General features: G+C 42.7%; 1 protein-coding gene across 5 annotated transcripts in view; it reads right to left on the bottom strand.

Annotated features, from left to right (window-relative positions):
• Positions 1-18,462, bottom strand: part of FAR2 (fatty acyl-CoA reductase 2) — a 236,213-nt gene that overhangs the window by 12,626 nt on the left and 205,125 nt on the right. For all 5 annotated transcript variants that reach the window (XM_090043864.1, XM_090043866.1, XM_090043862.1 and 2 more), the window contains 2 exons: positions 14,069-14,136; positions 3,087-3,258 (listed from right to left, as the gene is read on the bottom strand). In XM_090043864.1, coding sequence (XP_089899990.1) covers positions 3,087-3,258; positions 14,069-14,136 — 240 coding nt within the window. The remainder of the gene's footprint in view (positions 1-3,086; positions 3,259-14,068; positions 14,137-18,462) is intronic.

Raw genomic sequence — 18,462 nt, 5'->3', positions numbered from 1 at the left:
GGCATGTCTATGGACTTAGGCACTCCAAACCCACAACTGAGGAAGTGAGGACACACTGGGGATGCCCCTCACTGCTAATGTTAAGTACTACAGAGACAGATCTCGAGAGCAGTAGCAAGGGCATCCTCAGAAGATTTTTACCATCTCAACTCTAGATCTAGAACATGAAGAACTGGTTAGTCCACACAATTATTTAGTCTTTGGGATCTGCTGAAGGTGTTGAAAAGGGCACCAACTCTGATTCTGGATTTTGTGGATACCTGTTCACAGGGACTTAACCAGAGACTGCTAAGTCATTCCTTGCAGTCTGACAGCTGTGGCAGATTCATATTATCTTTAATAACTATGTTGTTCAGAATGTACTGTCTCTCAGGGATATGAACCTTAAATACCCGTTTTTTGGGCAGCAGGAGAGCAAAACAAGATGTGAGCCTGCTTTGTGTCTACTATATTACTAACATACCTGAATAAGCATTTTACAGCCTAGTAAGTAGAAAGGGAATTATAAAAAGGGAAAAACAACAATTTGCTAAAACCTTAAACACAGCATTGAGCCCTTTTTGCTTAGCTCAGAGATATACAGGTCCGGAAGGTGGGAGACTTTTCTCAGCAGGAGAGAATTCTGAATTGCATTTGAAATTAAAATTTGTATCTGATGCTAGTGATATTTTTTCTGGAGAGAGATGTAACAGCAGCAACAATTAGACTGAGCACATACCATGCTTTTTCATACTTCAGTGGAGTCTAGGGCAGGGGTTGGCAATCTATAGCCCATGGGCTGCATCCATTTTCTGGTCCATGGACATGAGGCATTGACTGCATTTAGTAAGGGGCTCCAACTACAGTAGCTCTTCCCATGTCACTACAGGAAAAGCACTGGCTGTGGGCCCTTTCCTTATGCTGCTGCTAGGAAAAGTAGCAGTGGCTGGGTCCCAGTGCCTGCATATCCACCCACCTGCCTCTGATACAAACTGGGTAAGTCTGGGCTGCAGTAGCCTTAAAAGGTTGCTCACTGCTTATGTAGAGGCCTTCTGGATTCCCATAACCTAGGCCTATTTTTTTTTACACTTGCTAGGGGTTGCTATTGCATCTGGGGATAATTGCCTATACCCCATACCCCACAGCCATGCCCTTTGTCCCAGGAGATGGGGGGAGTGGTGTCGGAGAAGAGGAGGAGACTAGAAGGGGATGTGTACACCATCCTGGAAATCCTGTACAGAAGGTCAACACAGCCAGCTTTACAGCTGCTTTTAGCTGTCGATGTGGCACAAAATGGCTATCATGGGCCACAGCAATTGGCACATTTTAATAATTCCATTTCTTTTTGGGATTGCTAAACCAGCAACAAGCAGGAAAGAGGCTTTAGTCACAACAATGTCAAAGCTCACATAACTATCCATGTAAACTTTCCTTTTAAATACTATGCAGAGCTTATTCACACTCAGAAGCTCATAGCACCATTCCTTCTTTCAGCTACTTGGACCAGCTGAACCCAAAAGACAATTAATTTGTTGTACCTACTGAAAAGCATAAAGCCTTGGGTTCTTGTGCAATGATACAGGTTCATGAGTGCTAGAATAGGGCAAAGAAGCTGCAATGTATAGGACAATAAGACTGGCTCTAAACATAAACAATGAAAGTAAAAGATGGTCAACTCAGATGTTTCATTTAGTGGTTGACCTCGTTTCCCTTTGGGAACTCTCACAGTTGGAACAGAAGGAAAGTCATGCATAAGCCAATTTCCTCCTCCTGGCAGTTTATGGTGGTCACAGATAGCGAGAATGACTGATAAGCTGACTAAAAATCTATGAATACTGTCATATTGAATGTAATAGTTTGAATTTTTGTAATAAATACCCATTAGCCAGTTTAGAAAAAAGGCAAGGTTCATCTTCTTATCTAGGCCATTGCTTGTTTTTGCTTACGTGGGGAATGTCTTGATTCTAAATTTTATCTTTAGAGGCCTTGCAGCAAACGTGCTGAATGTCTTTGTTTTTGATTTTATCTCTAGAGGCCTTTAACAAAGTTAACCTAAAAGCGACTCTTGGGCAAACATTCCGAGAGACTGAAACCTAGGGGCCTTTGAAAAGGGGTTGGCAAAAGAGGTCACAGTGGTGTTATGGAAAGTCTCCAAAAAGAAAGAATACAAACTGACCACCCAGCAGAAATCTGTCAAAAGATCTGGGCCCAAATTTAGGAGTAGTGACAGGTTTGGGTAGAAGGGGCCCAAGACGGCAACTCACCCAATAAAAACTGTAACCTACAGTCCCAATTTGGAGGTAACCTCACTTGTAGAACACCGAAGGAAGAATCGCAAGTGTAGGCCAGATCAGACTGATCACCTGAACCATCCTCTCCATGAACAAGAACTCCCATTCACGCTGGAGCCTAGGAGCGCCCAAGTGGGACCGAAGGAAGGGGACTTGTTCCTATCACTGCTGAGACCAACCCTAAAATCATAACTAAAGAGTGAAAGTATCCTTGGGGATTTGGTTTCTAGAAATTCTAGGATTGTAAGTATACCATGAGAAATAATAGTATTGATTCCAATTTAACCTTTACTTGTAATTGTAGTTGTTTTTGTAATACTAATTCTTATAGCATTGTTTGGGAAGGAAGTGCATTTGGAGCATTGTTTCTAATATATGTAGTTATTGTGTTTTTAATGTTTGTGGTTTTTCTTAAAGCTAAGCAGTGTTGTATGTGTAGCAAGGAATTTTAAAATAAAATTGTGTTGTATGTATTAAGTGTGCAATCATTGTGAAATTGTGCAATCAACCAAATACTCCCCCATCCAGGCGCATCAAACGAATCAGTAAGTTGTGTGGGATCTTTCTCTATTCCATAACTCACTAGAGACAAACACCAGGGAGCAGGAACACTATATGGTGCTGAGTAGAAGCAAAGGAGTGGAGGGTACAGTTCTTTCTGAGTAGCCACCTCAAGTACTGTACTGGAGAAGGGAAGATAACCAAGATCTTTAAGCTCCTGCAACTGCTGTTGGGCTGCTTTTCTCAGAATATGTTAAAGTTTCATGATCTCTTTAAGATGTAATAATGCTTGGTTGGACCAGTGAATATTCTCACCTGGGTTTTCTTCCGGTTAGTCTCAAGTACAGATCATAGATCATGGCTGGAGCCTTATGGCTGACTGCTATCCAGTACCAGTTAATTAGGTAGTTTGAGGTGAGTTGAGCACAGGGTGTTCTGTAAACTTGTTCTAGGGGGTTCCTTTTGAAGGTGGACAAGACGTGGTATTCTGCAAGAGAAGAGAGAACAGATGTTTTAAATTAGACTTTCCTCACACTGAGAACACGCAGTGATGAACATGTGATGTTTCAATTCCTCCACTGCATAAATGAATCTACAGTTTTATAAAATAGTGTGTTCAGCCTCACAGAAGACTCATATGAGGGGATTCCTAATTCTGTAACTGGCGGGTGAAATCGCTCGCACTATTTAAATTGTTATTTCTCTCTTTTTTTTTTTTTGCCAAGTGTGTATGGTTGAATTCACGCAAGTTAAATGCGCATATGATGCGACTCCACTGTAGTAGCTATTTGGAAATGTCAAACACCACTGAGCTTAATGATCTTAGTGATGTCAAACATCACTGAGCTTAATGCTTCTAATGCAGTAAAGAAACTAATTCTGTTTTATTCATAACCCATAGGTACTCAAAAATCAGAATGAAATGACATTTACCTCACATGCAAAACAGGTGGGAGCATATTCTCTGCCCTGTTATATAGGAGGATTCCTCAGATGGCATAGACTTTGCTACCACCTTTCCTGACCCCCTGGTGTAAGGGTCATGCATCTCCATGATCCTGGCGGCCTCTGTAGTCGGGTATAAGGCAGAGCAGTCTCAGCTGCTACTGCCCCAGTGGCCTGATCTTGGAAGCCTATGGTTGGTTCTTTCACTCCTAAACATTATGAATTAGTCTAGACTCTAGGGCCTATTTAGGTCTGATGGCCTGTAATATATTCCATGGTAAGAGAGTAACAAAGTGGCTGCTACAGGATTTATAAGCTTGGAAAACCTTGCTCTTTTTCCTTCAAAAAAATAGATCTTTACCTGGATGATATTTTCCTAAAAGTTCTGGAAAACCTGGGGTTATTAAAAAACAATGTTTGATGATATGTTCAACTGAATTCTTTAAATTACATTTCTCTGTTTCAGACATCAAACTGTTGCCACACCTCTATCTTCCTCTCTTTTCCCCACCCTCGTTTATCCCATGTTGGAATGTTTTATGGTAAGCACGAATGTGGGATGAGAAGTTTTCATACAACAGTTATAGTTCTAAAAGGCAAGGACTTTTTGGTGATATCTGTTATTGGACAAACAATATAGTTGGGAAGGATGTTAGACAAGGTTCCAAGCAAAAAGTACCCTTCCTTGGGTCAAGCTTCTAAACAAATTTTCTCCATGTAGTTGAGACTCTGATGACTAAAGACATAAATGAAACATGGGAGTAGGAGGCTAGTGTGTTCAGCAGCCACAATGCAAATGCAGAGAGAGCAAGTGCCATAAAAACTGTGCCTTCTATAAAGGGCCCAACACTCTGTTGACACTTACTAAATTATTATGAGGCTCATTTATCCCCATTCAGCCACTCATGGATCAGACTGGGATTCTCTGCTCTGACACTCCCGACAAGAGATTTCTCTAAAGACACTCTTTAAATCCAGAATTATACACAAACCCTCAGCTATTCATCAATATTTAAGTTTATTTAGTCTCTTCCTTTCCCAGTGGAAAATCACCAAATTTTATTTGCTGCCACTGACATCCTGGAGCTGTGAGACCGTTTTTGATACCGTCCGCAGCAAACGTTTACAGTATTGGTAAATGCATAGCATAGTCTCAACAGTTTTGGGTCCTTTACTTCTGTAGCTGATGGGAATTGATGTTGAGTAGATAACCTATGTGACCTAAGGAAGCAAGATGACCAGACTGCTTAAGTGGGCAGCAGATAACCTATGTAAGGTGAGGAAGCAGGGGGCTACAACAGATTGGATTTCAAATTACTTAATTGGGTAGTAGGTACTCTGTAAGTAGGACCACCCATACCATAAACAGGATAAAACCTGGGGAAAACACGGACACTATAGAACAAACATACAAACATCATGAAGAGATGAAAACCAGGCCAGGAAAACATCCTGAGGGGCATTGCCATTGTCAAGATGATCACGGGGGAAGAAGGGGGCAGATCACCCATTAAAGAGCAAGCAAAAATGAAGACTGTGGACCTTTGCCCTACCCGCCAAGAACTGTGGACTCAAGAGACTCCTGAATGCCTGGCCAGCTGCAGGGAGACACTCTGTCCTTGGGGCTAAGTGAAACTTATGCATGGTTCCTCTTATGTCTGAACATAGGCAAAGTTTTCTGTTGTGGCTTTGTCTTATGCTTAAGACCGTATATTACTGTACTCAATAAACGTTCTCTTCAGAGAATGTACTATTCTTGCCCGAGCCATTTTCATTACTTCAGAGCTACCACCTAAATTCTAACACTGAGTTTGGGAAACAACAGCTCCATCTGCTTTCATTCAAGTCCAAATGTTTATGTGCTGCAAATCCAAGTTTCAATCACAAGCTGACTGGGAAGGCATTTCTTTTAGAAGCAGAGCAATCACTTGTTTGGTTTTCCTCCTTTACCATTTTGCCATTTTTAGCCAGGATAAGGAAAAAAAAATCATTCTATTTAGAAAATGCATCCCTTGTCATTTGAAATCACATGCGATTCACAGAATTTGGACAAACCAGTGATGCCTGCCTTGCATTTGCTAATTAATGCTTGTAGCAAAACAGCTGCAGCACTGTGCTGTGTAGTACTTCTTGATGTGGACAGCTCATTTATCAGGGGAGACATATGCTTAAACTCCAAAGAAAATTTGAAAAAGCAGGAATAGAGACAGTACTGTTTCAATAAATACCCCAAATGGGTGTTAAACCAACCTTAACATCTCATAAAAGGAGCCTGGGTGATTCATGGGAAAGCTGTTTTGTATAATCTAGCATAAATTATGCTACATTATGATCACAGCTCTTTCTTTCAGTTTTGTAGACTCATTTTACCTTTATCTCCAGCTGTACAGAGGTGAGAATATGACCTTTACTTTGTGGAGCTGTCTGCTTTGATGCATCATGTACCAGCATTTGTGTGTTTGTATGGGATAGCTAAGGATTTCAAAACATGATCAGCACCTGACATTAGGATCAGATTTTCAAAAGCGGCTGAGTGCCAGAATTTACATGGAGATTCTTGCAACTGTAAACATGTTTTAAAACAACATATTTGAAGGTCCCTGCAATTTAAATGGAATGCCTTTGTTATGATAGGAGTTGATAACAGCACTAGCACTTAAATCAGTACAGGAAGGGCAGATAGTTTTTTTTGAAAGATAGTTATGTCACCAACTTTTGAAGGGCAAATCCAGAATCCAAAACTGGAAGGGCAGTTAAACAGAAACTATTTTTCAAATATTTGGCTTTGCTGTGGTTGCAATGTGTGGCCCAGATCCTGTTAATTAATCCATATGGACAAACCTGCACACCCAAAGCCCCAGTTAAATCAATGGCCTATTGAGTGCCATTGGGATTTAGCTATATAGAATAATTCATAGAATGAAGGCCTACATACCTTCAAGTATATTCCTTCATAGGATTTGTGGATGAGGATTTACAGCATGCATCATTTTTTCCCCCACATCAACCCTGCTTCATTTAGTGCCCACATCTATGAAAACAACCTCCTTTATTACACCATTACAAATCATCCCTGTATCAGGGCTATTCTGTGCATGGAATGAGGATGGGGTTTTGTGGGAAAAAAAATAGCACATAATCCTGTAATGAAGAGCTGCAGCATAATGCGCAAAGGGAGTGCAAATTAAAGTTGCGTATGCAGCATTAATTATGGAAGTTCCTAATTTTTAGGGAGTGCTTGATTTGGCAATCTTAATTATGTTCTTATGATGCAATTTTTTTCTGGATGTGATAAGACAGAGGCGGAGATACAGATACATCTCCAACTGATTTGCTGAAATCCTACAGCTGACAGTGTTTTTTTACTGCTCCTACTGACCTCCCCCACTGCTTAAACTAAAGCAACTTCTCAAATTCACTTTAAGCCAGTGGTTCTCAACATTTTTAGATTTAAAACACCCCTTAGAAAATGTCAGCACCTAGCTTTCATTAATTTTTTTGACTGTGGAAGAATAATAGGGCAATTCTTCTGTTGCAAAGAACACAGAAAGACCACAACAGGTCAGAATGGTTTTGACATCGTGAGATCCTATTCAAATCTCTGGATTTATTTTGTGAATTGTGCAGGTGCTTGCACACCTAACAGTGCTAATTTTGCCACAGTACCCTAGTTCCAAATAATTCTTTTAACCTGTCAGTGGGTCAGAATCGGAATTAATTCTGCCCCAGGTAGTTCATCAAGAGAAAACTGGCTGAATCAAAACGTATTTATGTTCACACTGTGAGAACTATATTACAGCTTACCTTGAAAAACTATTTTTGACTAGCAGTTTCAGAACATATCAAGTAGGCTGCAGACAGCAAAATTAACCCACTTTGGTTTTATTAGCAGGACCTAAATTGCAGCAAAGCAGCACAAACTGCTTCGAGATTAGTTCAGGTGAATGCCTAGTTATCAGGCACAGCCTTATACTACTAGTAATAATTATAATTAAGGCACAGCTATATAGTACAAGGTATGGCGGTATTGTGTAAAGAAAATTAAGCAACAAATTAAGCCATGGGACGATCTTACAGTCAAGGCTGGTCTGCATTTGGAAATTTACCAAAATAAGTGTACTTGAGAATTTTTTTTTTCCTGGTATTACCCATCTGGAAATAATTTGAAATGGTAGTGTCCAGAGAGAGGCTTCTACCAACCCCTACCCCCACCCCCCGATTCTAAAACAGGTATTTTGGTACATTTTCAGGTATCGGGAGGCCCTTAGAACAAAACAGGGAGCAAAGGAAGAACAGAATTGAAGGAAGGGTTTAGAGGAAAGGCATCAGCCTCGAGATATTGTGCCTCTATTTATCTGTGTTTACTGTAAAGACAATGAAACTCTATTGGCTTTGAACTGGTAGAACAGAATTTGGCCAAAAGTGAGGAAAGACAATGCCAGATTTTCATTTGCCATCATAAGCACAGGTCTGTGGAACTAGGCCAAGGGTCTGGGGGTTACTTTAACAGTCACATTGAATGGACCAAATTTGTCTTTAACTGGAATTCTTCCGGGGTTGAATGTCGATGTAGAAGCTTTGGATCCCCACAGTCTGCTATTTATGGGGAGTTACTTTGAACTGCTTCAGCTATTTGGTGAATAGAAAATATAGCTCACCAAAGACACGCAACTGGTCTCAAAAACAAAATGCCAACAGAGTTGCAGGCGTCATTCAATCCCTTTTATACTGTATGTCAGAGATTCTCTACAATCATGGCAAAATGACATCCACCTCAAAGGCAGTCAAATCACTGAATATATTGCCTCTATTCTTGAATTAAATCTCACAGCTGAATTTGGTTTAACAAATGGGCCATATTCTGCTCCACTCATCCCTGCAACCCCAATGACATCGCTGAACTGTTCTAGCTGAAATTAAAAAACAAAAAACAGGCAAAAACTAGCCCCATGGCTAACTAACTGTTCTACATAGGGGATTCAGATTAGACCTCCTGGTCTAGTTGTACAATGCAGGAATCTATTAAAAGTACATGCCTCATGTCCTGCTACTTGGGATACAATACAAACCTAATACATTTATGATTCTCAAACTTTTTTGACTCCGGACACCCCACATTAGAGTCAAGGCACCCTTCAGAAAATGCTAGCTATTAGCTTTCAATCAGTTCAGTAAGTTAGGATATGCATATTGGTGGTTTTAGAAGTATGCATGTATTGTTATTAATAGGAAAGAGGTAGAAGGTTCATTTGGGAACTGGGTACTTTCTTCTGAAGATTTTACACAGTAATTCATAACTATTACTGTGGTGAATCCATTCTAAACTTCTTAAGCACCACAACTTCATTCCATACAGGTCTCTGCTCTCGGATCTACACTGCAGATTTGCATTCAGTGTTCTGCACTCATCTCCTGGCACACTCTTAGTGATCTCAATGGGAATTCTGTGCACTCGAGCAGTAGTCTCCAAACTTTTTTGATCGTGCACCCCTAGCTATATAAATAGAAGTTGTAATATTTTCTTCCTGCACCCCAATGGATCATCTTGCGCACCCCCTGGGGTGCGCACACCCAACTTTGGAGACCACTGCGCTAGAGGGTGTCAGGGATTCTTATCAAGCAGGTCTAGCTTGAGTTACCACACCTTCCCCTTATTCCTGGCTAAAGAGATTGCCCCAGTTCTCTGCAGCCAGACTGGCTCCTCCTAAACACATCTGCAGCCTCAGTCTGTATTGATAAGCCCCATGTTCACTGCTCTCCCAACTTCTGACTTGAGTTTTGCCTAAGCCTGATCTTGAATCTCCCCTGAATCTCGGTGCTGGCCCTATTCTCTGGTTTTCCTGGCATCCCGATTTGGCTTGGCTTCTTTGACCCTGATCTGAGCTCTTCCCTGGAATTTGGCACCCCAGCTCCTAACCTTGGTTTTCAGAGAATCAGAAAATTAGGGCTGGAAGGGACCTCAGGAGGTCATCTAGTCCAACACCCTGCTCAAAGCAGGTCCATCCCCAATTAGTTCATCCCAGCCAAAGCTGTCTAGTCGAGTCTTAAAAACCTCCAAGGATGGAAAGTCCATAACTTCTCTGAGTAACCTGTTCCAGTTTTTTACTACCCTCCTAGTGAGAAAATTCTTCCTAATATCTAACCTAAACTTCCCCTGCTGCAACTTGAGACTGTGGCTCCTTGTTCCATCATCAGCCACCACTGTGAACAATGTGGCTCCATTCTGTTTGAAACCACCATTCAGGTAATTGAAGGCTGCTGTTAAATCCCCTCTCAATCTTCTCTTCTCTAGACGAAATAAGTCCAGTTCTCTCAGTCTTTCCTCATAAATCATGTGCCCCAGCCCTCTCACCATTTCATTGCCCTCCACTGGACTCTTTTCACATCCAAACAGAAAGGTCCACATCCTTTCCGAAATAGAGGCCCAAAACTGAACACAGTACTCCAGACATGGCTTCACCAGTGCCAAATAAAGGGGAATAATCACTTCCCTTGACCTGCTGGCAACACACCTACCAATGCAGCTCTGTATGCTGTTAGCCTTCTTGGCAACAAAGGCAACAAAGGCACATGTTCAGCTTATTGTCCACTGTAAGCCCTTAGGTCCTTTTCTGCAGAGGTGCTGCCCAGCCAGTCAGCCCCCAGCCTGTACCGGTGCACGAGATTCTTCCATCCTAAGTGCATGACTTTGTGCTTGTCTTTGTTGAATCTCATGAGATTTCTCTAGGCCCAATCCTCCAATTTTTCTAGGTCACTCTGAATTCTAGCCCTACCTTCCAGCGTACCTACTACAGTATAACTTGATAAATCTGGCATGCTCAGGACCGAGCACCTGCCAAAAATGTGAACTTTCCGGATTTTTGAAACCAGAGCGGCAGCTGGTCACTAAGTGGGGGGGGCAGGGGAAACGGGGAGGGAGAGGGGTTTAGCGGCAGCTGGTCCAGGAACAGTGGCTGCATGCAGAGCAGCAGCGCAAGGTGGTGGATGGCAGTGGGAGCTGCCATGTGCAAGGTTCCCCCTTTGACTGCTGGTACTCCCCGATGTAGTTTATTTTTTAAAAAGTGCCAGATTTTCAAGAATTCTAGATTTTTGATATCCGGATTTATGAGGTTATACTCCCCCCAGCTTGGTGTCATCTTGGACTAGATTCACAGACTGTAAGGCTGGAAAGGACCTCAGAAGATCATCAGATCCAGCCCCCAGCGCTAGGCATGAAAGACAACTGGGGGTCAGATGACCCCAGAAATGTGACAGTCCAGTCTCCTCTTGAAGATTTCCATGGCAGGAGATTGAACCACTTCTGGAGGAAGCTTATTCCACTCCATCTCTCAGATCTCCTCTCTTGGCTCCCCTGGAACTTGGTCCCATAATCTCCACTCTGCCAACCCAGCTGTGACAGCGCAGGGATGGGGCCCAGGGCAGCACTCCCCACATGACACTGCAATGGGTGCTGGCAGTGGGGTTCCGCAGGGCTCGGTCCTCGGGCCCAGTTCAACATCTTCATCAGTGACAGTAGAAAGCACCCTGTTCAGTTTGCTCCTAAGATGTGGGGGGATGTGGGTGCACTAGAAGGGTGCAATAGGCTACAAGCTGACCTTGACCACGGTGGGCGGATGAGAATAGGATGGGGTTTAACACTGACAAGTGCAAGGTGTTGCACATGCACCACACTTACACTTCTGGAGGAAGCTTATTCCACTCCATCTCTCAGATCTCCTCTCTTGGCTCCCCTGGAACTTGGTCCCATAATCTCCACTCTGCCAACCCAGCTGTGACAGCGCAGGGATGGGGCCCAGGGCAGCACTCCCCACATGACACTGCAATGGGTGCTGGTTCCCCAGGCGGGGGTCTGCAGGGAGCAGATTGCAGCTTTGCCCTGGGCCGTGTGCTATCATGGGCCTGCAACTTTGATTTTGGCCCCAGTCCAACCCGTCCCTGCCTGCCTACAGCCCCATCCCACCTGAGCCAGTCTCCATGGAGACCTTGTCCAACCACTCCAGGTGCCCCGGTGGTGGGTATGGGGTGGACAGGCCAGGGTGTTCAGGCTGTGGGCCCAGGTCCAATGTTGGAGACTGGCAGCAGCAGCTGGAAGAAGCAACCACTACAGGGGCTGCCAGGAAACAAGTCCAACACCTACACCATCCCAGCCCTGCTGTGTGCCCAGGAGTCTTAGGACCAGCTCCATGTGGCACAGCCTGGGCTGCCTAGGCTAGAGACCTGCCATGGGCCAGATAAAATACCTTGGTGGGCTGGATCTGGCCCATGGGCTGTATTTTTACCAACCCAGGGCTAGAGTCTGATCCCTGACTGGCTGATCTGTTTTTTTTAGTGTGGGAGAGCATGGGCAACCCAAAGCTGCCTGCAATGTCCAGCTGCCCCAGGCTGGGGCTCCAAAGGCCTGCACACCCTGAGAATTCCTGGGCAGAATTGGGCCTCTTAAAGTTTGGGAACACCTGCCTCACTTTTCCTGCTCACCCAGATGTGTCCCAGAGATCTACTGGGAGATATGTCTTGGTAAGCAGGTAAAGTTGTGATTTCTCTGCTTACCCCGATACATTCCTGGGGTGCAGAACTACAGGGCTTCACCCCAACATGGGGCACATGTCTGTAAGTGAGTATTCCCTTCTTGCTGACATGTGCCAGGGGAAGCCTTCTACAGGGGATTTCTCTGGCATGCATCTGAAAATGTAGAAGGGGGACACCTAATGAGAGTTCTTCCCCACACTTGCAGATGCACACCAATGAAATCCCTTGAAGAAGGATTCCTCCGGTGTGCATAGCTGTGCCCTGGCATGGGATGCATGCTTGCAGGCAGGGAAGAGGAACTGCTATGGGAGTTCCCCCATTTGTGCTTGCAGATATCCACTGGGGAAATCCCCTGCAAAAGATTCCCCCACTCTCCAAAACAGGCAGGCATGTCTGCAAGCAGGGGAAATCCATGTCTGCAATCAGGGTATGGCACCTGGCAAGGTCTGTAGACATCTATGTAGAGCACAATCAGCTCTGCTGCAACTTGTTGTGGCACAGCATGCTCCACAGACAATGTCTGATTCCAGCCTGAGAGAGCTGAGAAAGAGAAAAGGTTGTCTTAGAGCAAAAAGGGAGCTGGAGACAGAGAAAAGTCTTAGGGAGGATAGAATAGAGAGAACAGAATAGTCCCAGGGAAGACAGACAGTCTGAGGAAGGACAGAAGGAACAGGAATGGCATAATAAGGACTGTTACTTTGGAGAGGAATTGTCTACTGTGTTGTTTGGGATGTTGGCATTTCAACGCTACCTTGACATCCTTGAAGAAGAAAATACCGTCCCCCTCCCTAGGAGCTGACTAAAACAAAGTTGCTTTTTGAAGTGGGGGTTCTGCATCACAGAAAGTTCAAAAAGACCATAACAGGTCAGAATATTTTTTACACTACAGATTCCTATTTGAAATCTCTGGGTTTATCTTGCTATTGTGTGTAGGTACTTGCACACCTAATGGTGCGAGTACTGTGTGGCACCCTAACCTTGTTTGGCTACAGTGCCATGGTGCTCCAGTTAAGAATAGCTGTTTTAGAGTAATGATACCAAGAGTCACATCATTTGCATCACCTATCTTAGAATGAGCCCATATTTCACCCAAAGAAAAAAGATTATGGAGCTAATTTGAATATTTCTGTTGACCAGATCCTTTTATTGAAAGGCGTACCATTTAAAATTAAGTCTTTGATAGCTAGGTTCTTCTATGAGCCAAAGTCTGTCTGTAAAAATACAAAGCAAAAGCAACTACAATTTTCCTAAGGATACTAGCTTTTGCTGTTCTGGGAAGTAGACCCATCTTTGGACCATCATTCACTTCAGTTCTCAAATTATATTTAAACAAACCAAAAGAAAAGTAGAAGAAAACAATCTGGATGTGGAATCTTTCTCTGGAACCAGAAGTGTTTATCTTTATTCTGGTAGCTTAACTAGAGGTGAGTGAGAATGGCATCAGACCTAGGCATGAGACTGGTGGCATCTGCCCGCTCAGCTGCCACCATTGTCTATGGCACAAAAATTGCTTGTTATACTTTTGCTTTGCTTCTTTTTTTTTATAGTCTTCAAGATCCAACAGGAATAATTTTGGTGCTTAAAATTTAGGAAGTGCTTCCATTCATTCCTGAATAGGAATGGGATTACTCATTTGCTTAAAATTCAGCAAGTGCTTAAGTGCTTTGCTGAAGTGAGGCCTAAATCCTGGCCTGTGAAAGCTCTGTAAAGAGCTTGCAGTTCAGCCATGAACTGTTATATGAGTTATACATGCTGAGCACAGAGTGACAGCTGAAATCAGGAATGGCACTGACAACCTATACTCTCATCCTTTAGTTAGAACTTACCCATCTCTCCCCAGGAGAAGGGGTTGATCCCACCTGTTGTACAGTTGTACACCATCATGTTTTTTGGTCTGTAAAATAAAAGGATGTAGAGAAAGAAGCAAATTAAAAATGATGAAGAAATAGAAACAATTATCCTGAAAGCCAAGGGGACGGGAGCAAAATTTTAACTGTAATATTTTAGTGTTCAGGACTTTTTTTTAGTCTCACTGACTTCTATGGGCTTCTAAGATGTAAATGTGAGCAGTAGTTAGCCCTATGTGTTTTAATCTAAGCTAAATAAATAACAGCTAGGAAAATATCTTTTAACAATACCTTGCACATACGTAGGGTCTTTCACCCCCAACACAACATACACAATGCAGCACTAAGGGAATGCAGCCATTTCCATGGTGGAAGGGGACAACCAGCCAGGGGAATGTCTACAATAGCAGGTTGATGGCATATGTCAGACCCTCTGACTGACTTCAGTGCGAGTTAAGTACCTATCTCTCTTCCATAAAACCCATTTGAAAACCCCACAATATATCTACTCTTTAGATGGCTAAATATAATTCAAAATTGTGCCCCAAAATGTATGATTTTAAAAAGTATATAGCATCCTAATTTCAATGGATTTCAAGGAATCTAAATAGCCTTAAAAAATTGAAGCCTAAATGCCTTAGTTACTTTTGTAAAATGGAGTTAGAACCTTTGAAAATGTTATTTTCAGTCTTTAATGAAAAATCTGAAGAGAGGACACAATCTTACCTTTTACATGACATTCAATGATCTGCACTTTAATTGTTCAGTATAGAATCAACGACCATATAAACAAAAGCATATCATAGTAAACAAGAAAAGGTTTAAATATAACTTAGATTAAATAGTTGTTATGGCAAAAGTAGTTTAAAAACCACACAGTGCCTTATTAAGAGCATGACATTATCAGCTCATAAAATAATGACCTTAGAAGGCTTTGTTCTATGTAGAAATGCAAAGTACAGTTAAAAATTAGGTTTAAATCAAACCCAGCCAGAAAATCTACACAGCAGTTAAAAAAAGCTGGAATTAAGAAATAATAAATTTGGCTTGTCATAAGTTATCTATATTTCAGTAATTTAAACTGTAAAACAGTAAATAGAAGTTTTAATATTGTAACAAATGGGGACCTATACTCTCTGTAGAGCCCACAGGACCCCCAGCAGACCCCAACAGGGGCAATCAAAAAGCCTGTGAAAGCAGGGAGTACTTACCTTCAAGATAGGAGCGGCAGCGGTGTGCGCTGGTGCTGCATTTTAAAAGCTCCCTGTCAATCAATCTTGGCATCACCTGGCTGATGATGTCAGCCTGTAGTGCTGCCATGGGACATTTAAAAGGCACTTAGAGTGCTGGCATGAGTAGAGGTGGAACGGCCTCCAAAGTTGCAGGGCCTGGGGCAGGAATGGCCTTGGAGCACTGTGGCACATCAGTGCTGGATCTGTGAGGGCTCATCAAGCACAGAGCATAGGAGGCTCCATTAAGATGAAGGCTGAGGAGTGGTGCCTTCACCCATTCCTTGAACTCTCTTTTCTACAGAGCTTAGATTACTGAAGGCCAGGAGGAACACTGGGCTCAGACTGAAGCAACACCTCCAGAATGGAGGCTTTCTTGGTTTTGTTTCCTCTTTTTTTCCTCTTTGTTTCTTTTCATTATTATAAATGGTCCAGTGAGGATGCAAAGGCCAGGACAGACCCAGCTCTTTATCACTGGCCCACTACAAGGAGTAACTCTTATGTACAGGGCTCAGGGACTGACCTAAAGAGGGCTTAGAAAGAAATCCACCAGGATTGCTCTAGATCAGGACTGGACCTGGTCAGAGTATTGCATCATATCAAGACACCTCAATGAGGGCTGTGTGTGGCTGGGAAAATAGGGGAGGTGGAGCCCCAAGATCAACTGCTCTTCAAACCGCAAGTACCCAGAGCGGGAGCTGCTTCATTTACACCACTGAACCCTTCTTTCGAATTTGTTTCCATCAAGTCACGCAGGTGAGTCAAGGGGAGTACAACCTGCTTAGGGTATGTGGCCAAGGGCTTGAACAGCTAGTGAGAGCGTTACAAATATACACCACTTTTGATTTATTATACAGTGCTTCTTGATATATTGGAGATAATTTCTCCAAGGTAAAGTCATAGCAATCTTAAATGTTTATAAATAATTTACATAAAATGCAATTTTTGCTAGATCTGTGGACCATACACACATTACTGAGGAATTATGAATCTAGCCTCCCATTTTCACAAGAAACTCCCTTTGCTCACATATACAACTTTGCTTCTGTTTGTTTTTGAGTGAAAGTTGCATAATAATACACAAAACAAATCACATCTTTATTGAATATCCCTCAAGTCCCATGCACCTGATGTGTAAAGCTTCATGTACTCTCAACACCAGGAAATATTACCAAAATCTTCATCTCTTGCCCAGTTGACTGTCTCTGAGAAGTGAGGCCTCATGCCTCAAGAATAAAATGTAAATAGGGAACAATATGGTTCAAACAAGATTGATTATGGTCTAATGTAAGTAGTTGTCAACCATTTTAGGTTGTATGAAGGCATTCCTCAGAAAATACCAGCTCTTAATTTTCATTCTTAAGTTTCTGACAATAGAAAAACAATAGCGACAGGGTATTTCTTCTGCTGCAAAGAACTCAGAAAGACCAAATAGGTCAGAATGTTTTTAACGCTATGAATTTCTGTTTGAAATCTTTGGGTTTATCTTGTGAATTATGTTGTACACCCAATGGTGCTAACATTGTGTGGCATCCTGCAGCTTTACTGAAAAGATCTCAAAGTACCCCAAAATGCCACAGGACCCTGATTGAGAATCACTGTTCTAATGGTTACAGTATGGGCCTAGGACTCAGCAGAGCTCCAATCTAGTTTTGGCTGTGCCTATAATTCACCATGTGAATTCAGGCACATGCCCAAGCTTTTTGTGCCTGGGTCTCCTTTTCTGTATGCAGACTAAAGGGCTACATGTGCTGCATGTGAATCATCAGCAATTCCAGACCAATGCAGCACAGGTCCGGAGAGGAGAGAGCACTGCAAGCCACATACTGCAAGCTCTTTTGTAGGGCCTGGCACCGTTTAGCACCATTCCAGAGGAGACAAGGCCTTATCTGGGACCCAGTGAGGACAGCTCAGTACAATGTTAAAATTTAGCACCACTCCTCAGCACCCTGAATCTTCAGAACCCCAGGGTGAGTAAGAAGAGAAGCTGTCTTTTTTCAGGACAGGGATGATACCAGATGCAGGGAGGGAAACAAAACCGCAGGGAGTGTTACTGGAGCCCTGCGATGCTTCACTTGAGACCTATGAAGCTTTATTACAGTTTTGTAAACATGCCCTGAGATCCCCAAATTACGAGTCCTACTGAATTGCAAACTATTATTAAACTAGCTTCCCTTGAGGAGTTCCATGCTTAATTAAAATATGTTTTGTCGTCTAGAAGTGCACAAAGCTTCAATATCATTATCTTCTGCAACCTTGAAATAGTGAGCAAGATTTTAATACTCTGTTACCCATTCTCTCTGCCTTTAATAAGCACATAGCAGTAATTGGGAAGCTCTGCATCAGAGAAACAAACGAGACAATTTAGCTTAGATTAAGTCATCAGGGCCTATAAGCAAGCTGTATTCATTCTGGAAAACTCCAAGGGCCAGTGGTCCTGTTAAGCAGACTTGGAGATCTAATTATGATCTGATTTCACTCTGCTTAAGTCCCTGAAGAACAGTTAATGCAAAAAGTGGTTGTGTCCTCTTCTTTATTGCTGCTTTTTGTGACTTACCCTTATGGCTAAAGTGATGGCCTATGCCAGAAATAGGAGCGTTAGCCTTGGTATCAGAACTTCCATTTGGAATCAGATGACACTTAGGCATATTACAGGGGGAATGCTGATGTTTTCAAAAACTGATATTACCTGCTGATAGGTCAGGTACTCTTGTATCTTGCTTTACAGCTAATAGTCCGCAGAGGACCTGGGGCTTAGCACTGAGTCAAATATAAAAGCCTGATTCAAAGTTTAGTGAAGTAAAAGGAAAGACTCCCACTAACTTGAGTGGGGTGTGGATTGGGACCACAGAGCTCCAACCAGTAGGTTTTCATTATTTTCACAGTTACCTGAAAACAATGTGGCACTATTTATATTTCATGTCTCATTTGCTCGGGTGTAAGAGTGGGCACTCGCTGATTACTTGAAGGAGGTTTTTATAATAAAGTCCCTGTTCCTGGCATCCTGTGGGACGGTGCTAGCCAAGGGCAGAGTGGTGTACTTGTGTGGCTGCAATTCACAAAGGATGTGGCTGGGTGGAAGGGGAGACTCTTCAGTGCCTCTGGTGAAGCAGAGGGAGAGTCAGAGTCCTCTTCCTTACTACT

This window comes from Crocodylus siamensis, chromosome 4 (genome assembly GCF_052110815.1).
Source record: "Crocodylus siamensis isolate JL-2025a chromosome 4, ASM5211081v1, whole genome shotgun sequence".
NCBI classification, from domain to species: Eukaryota; Metazoa; Chordata; order Crocodylia; family Crocodylidae; genus Crocodylus; species Crocodylus siamensis.
Note: the sequence above shows the minus strand (reverse complement) of the source record. Positions and strands in the feature narration are given on the sequence as shown.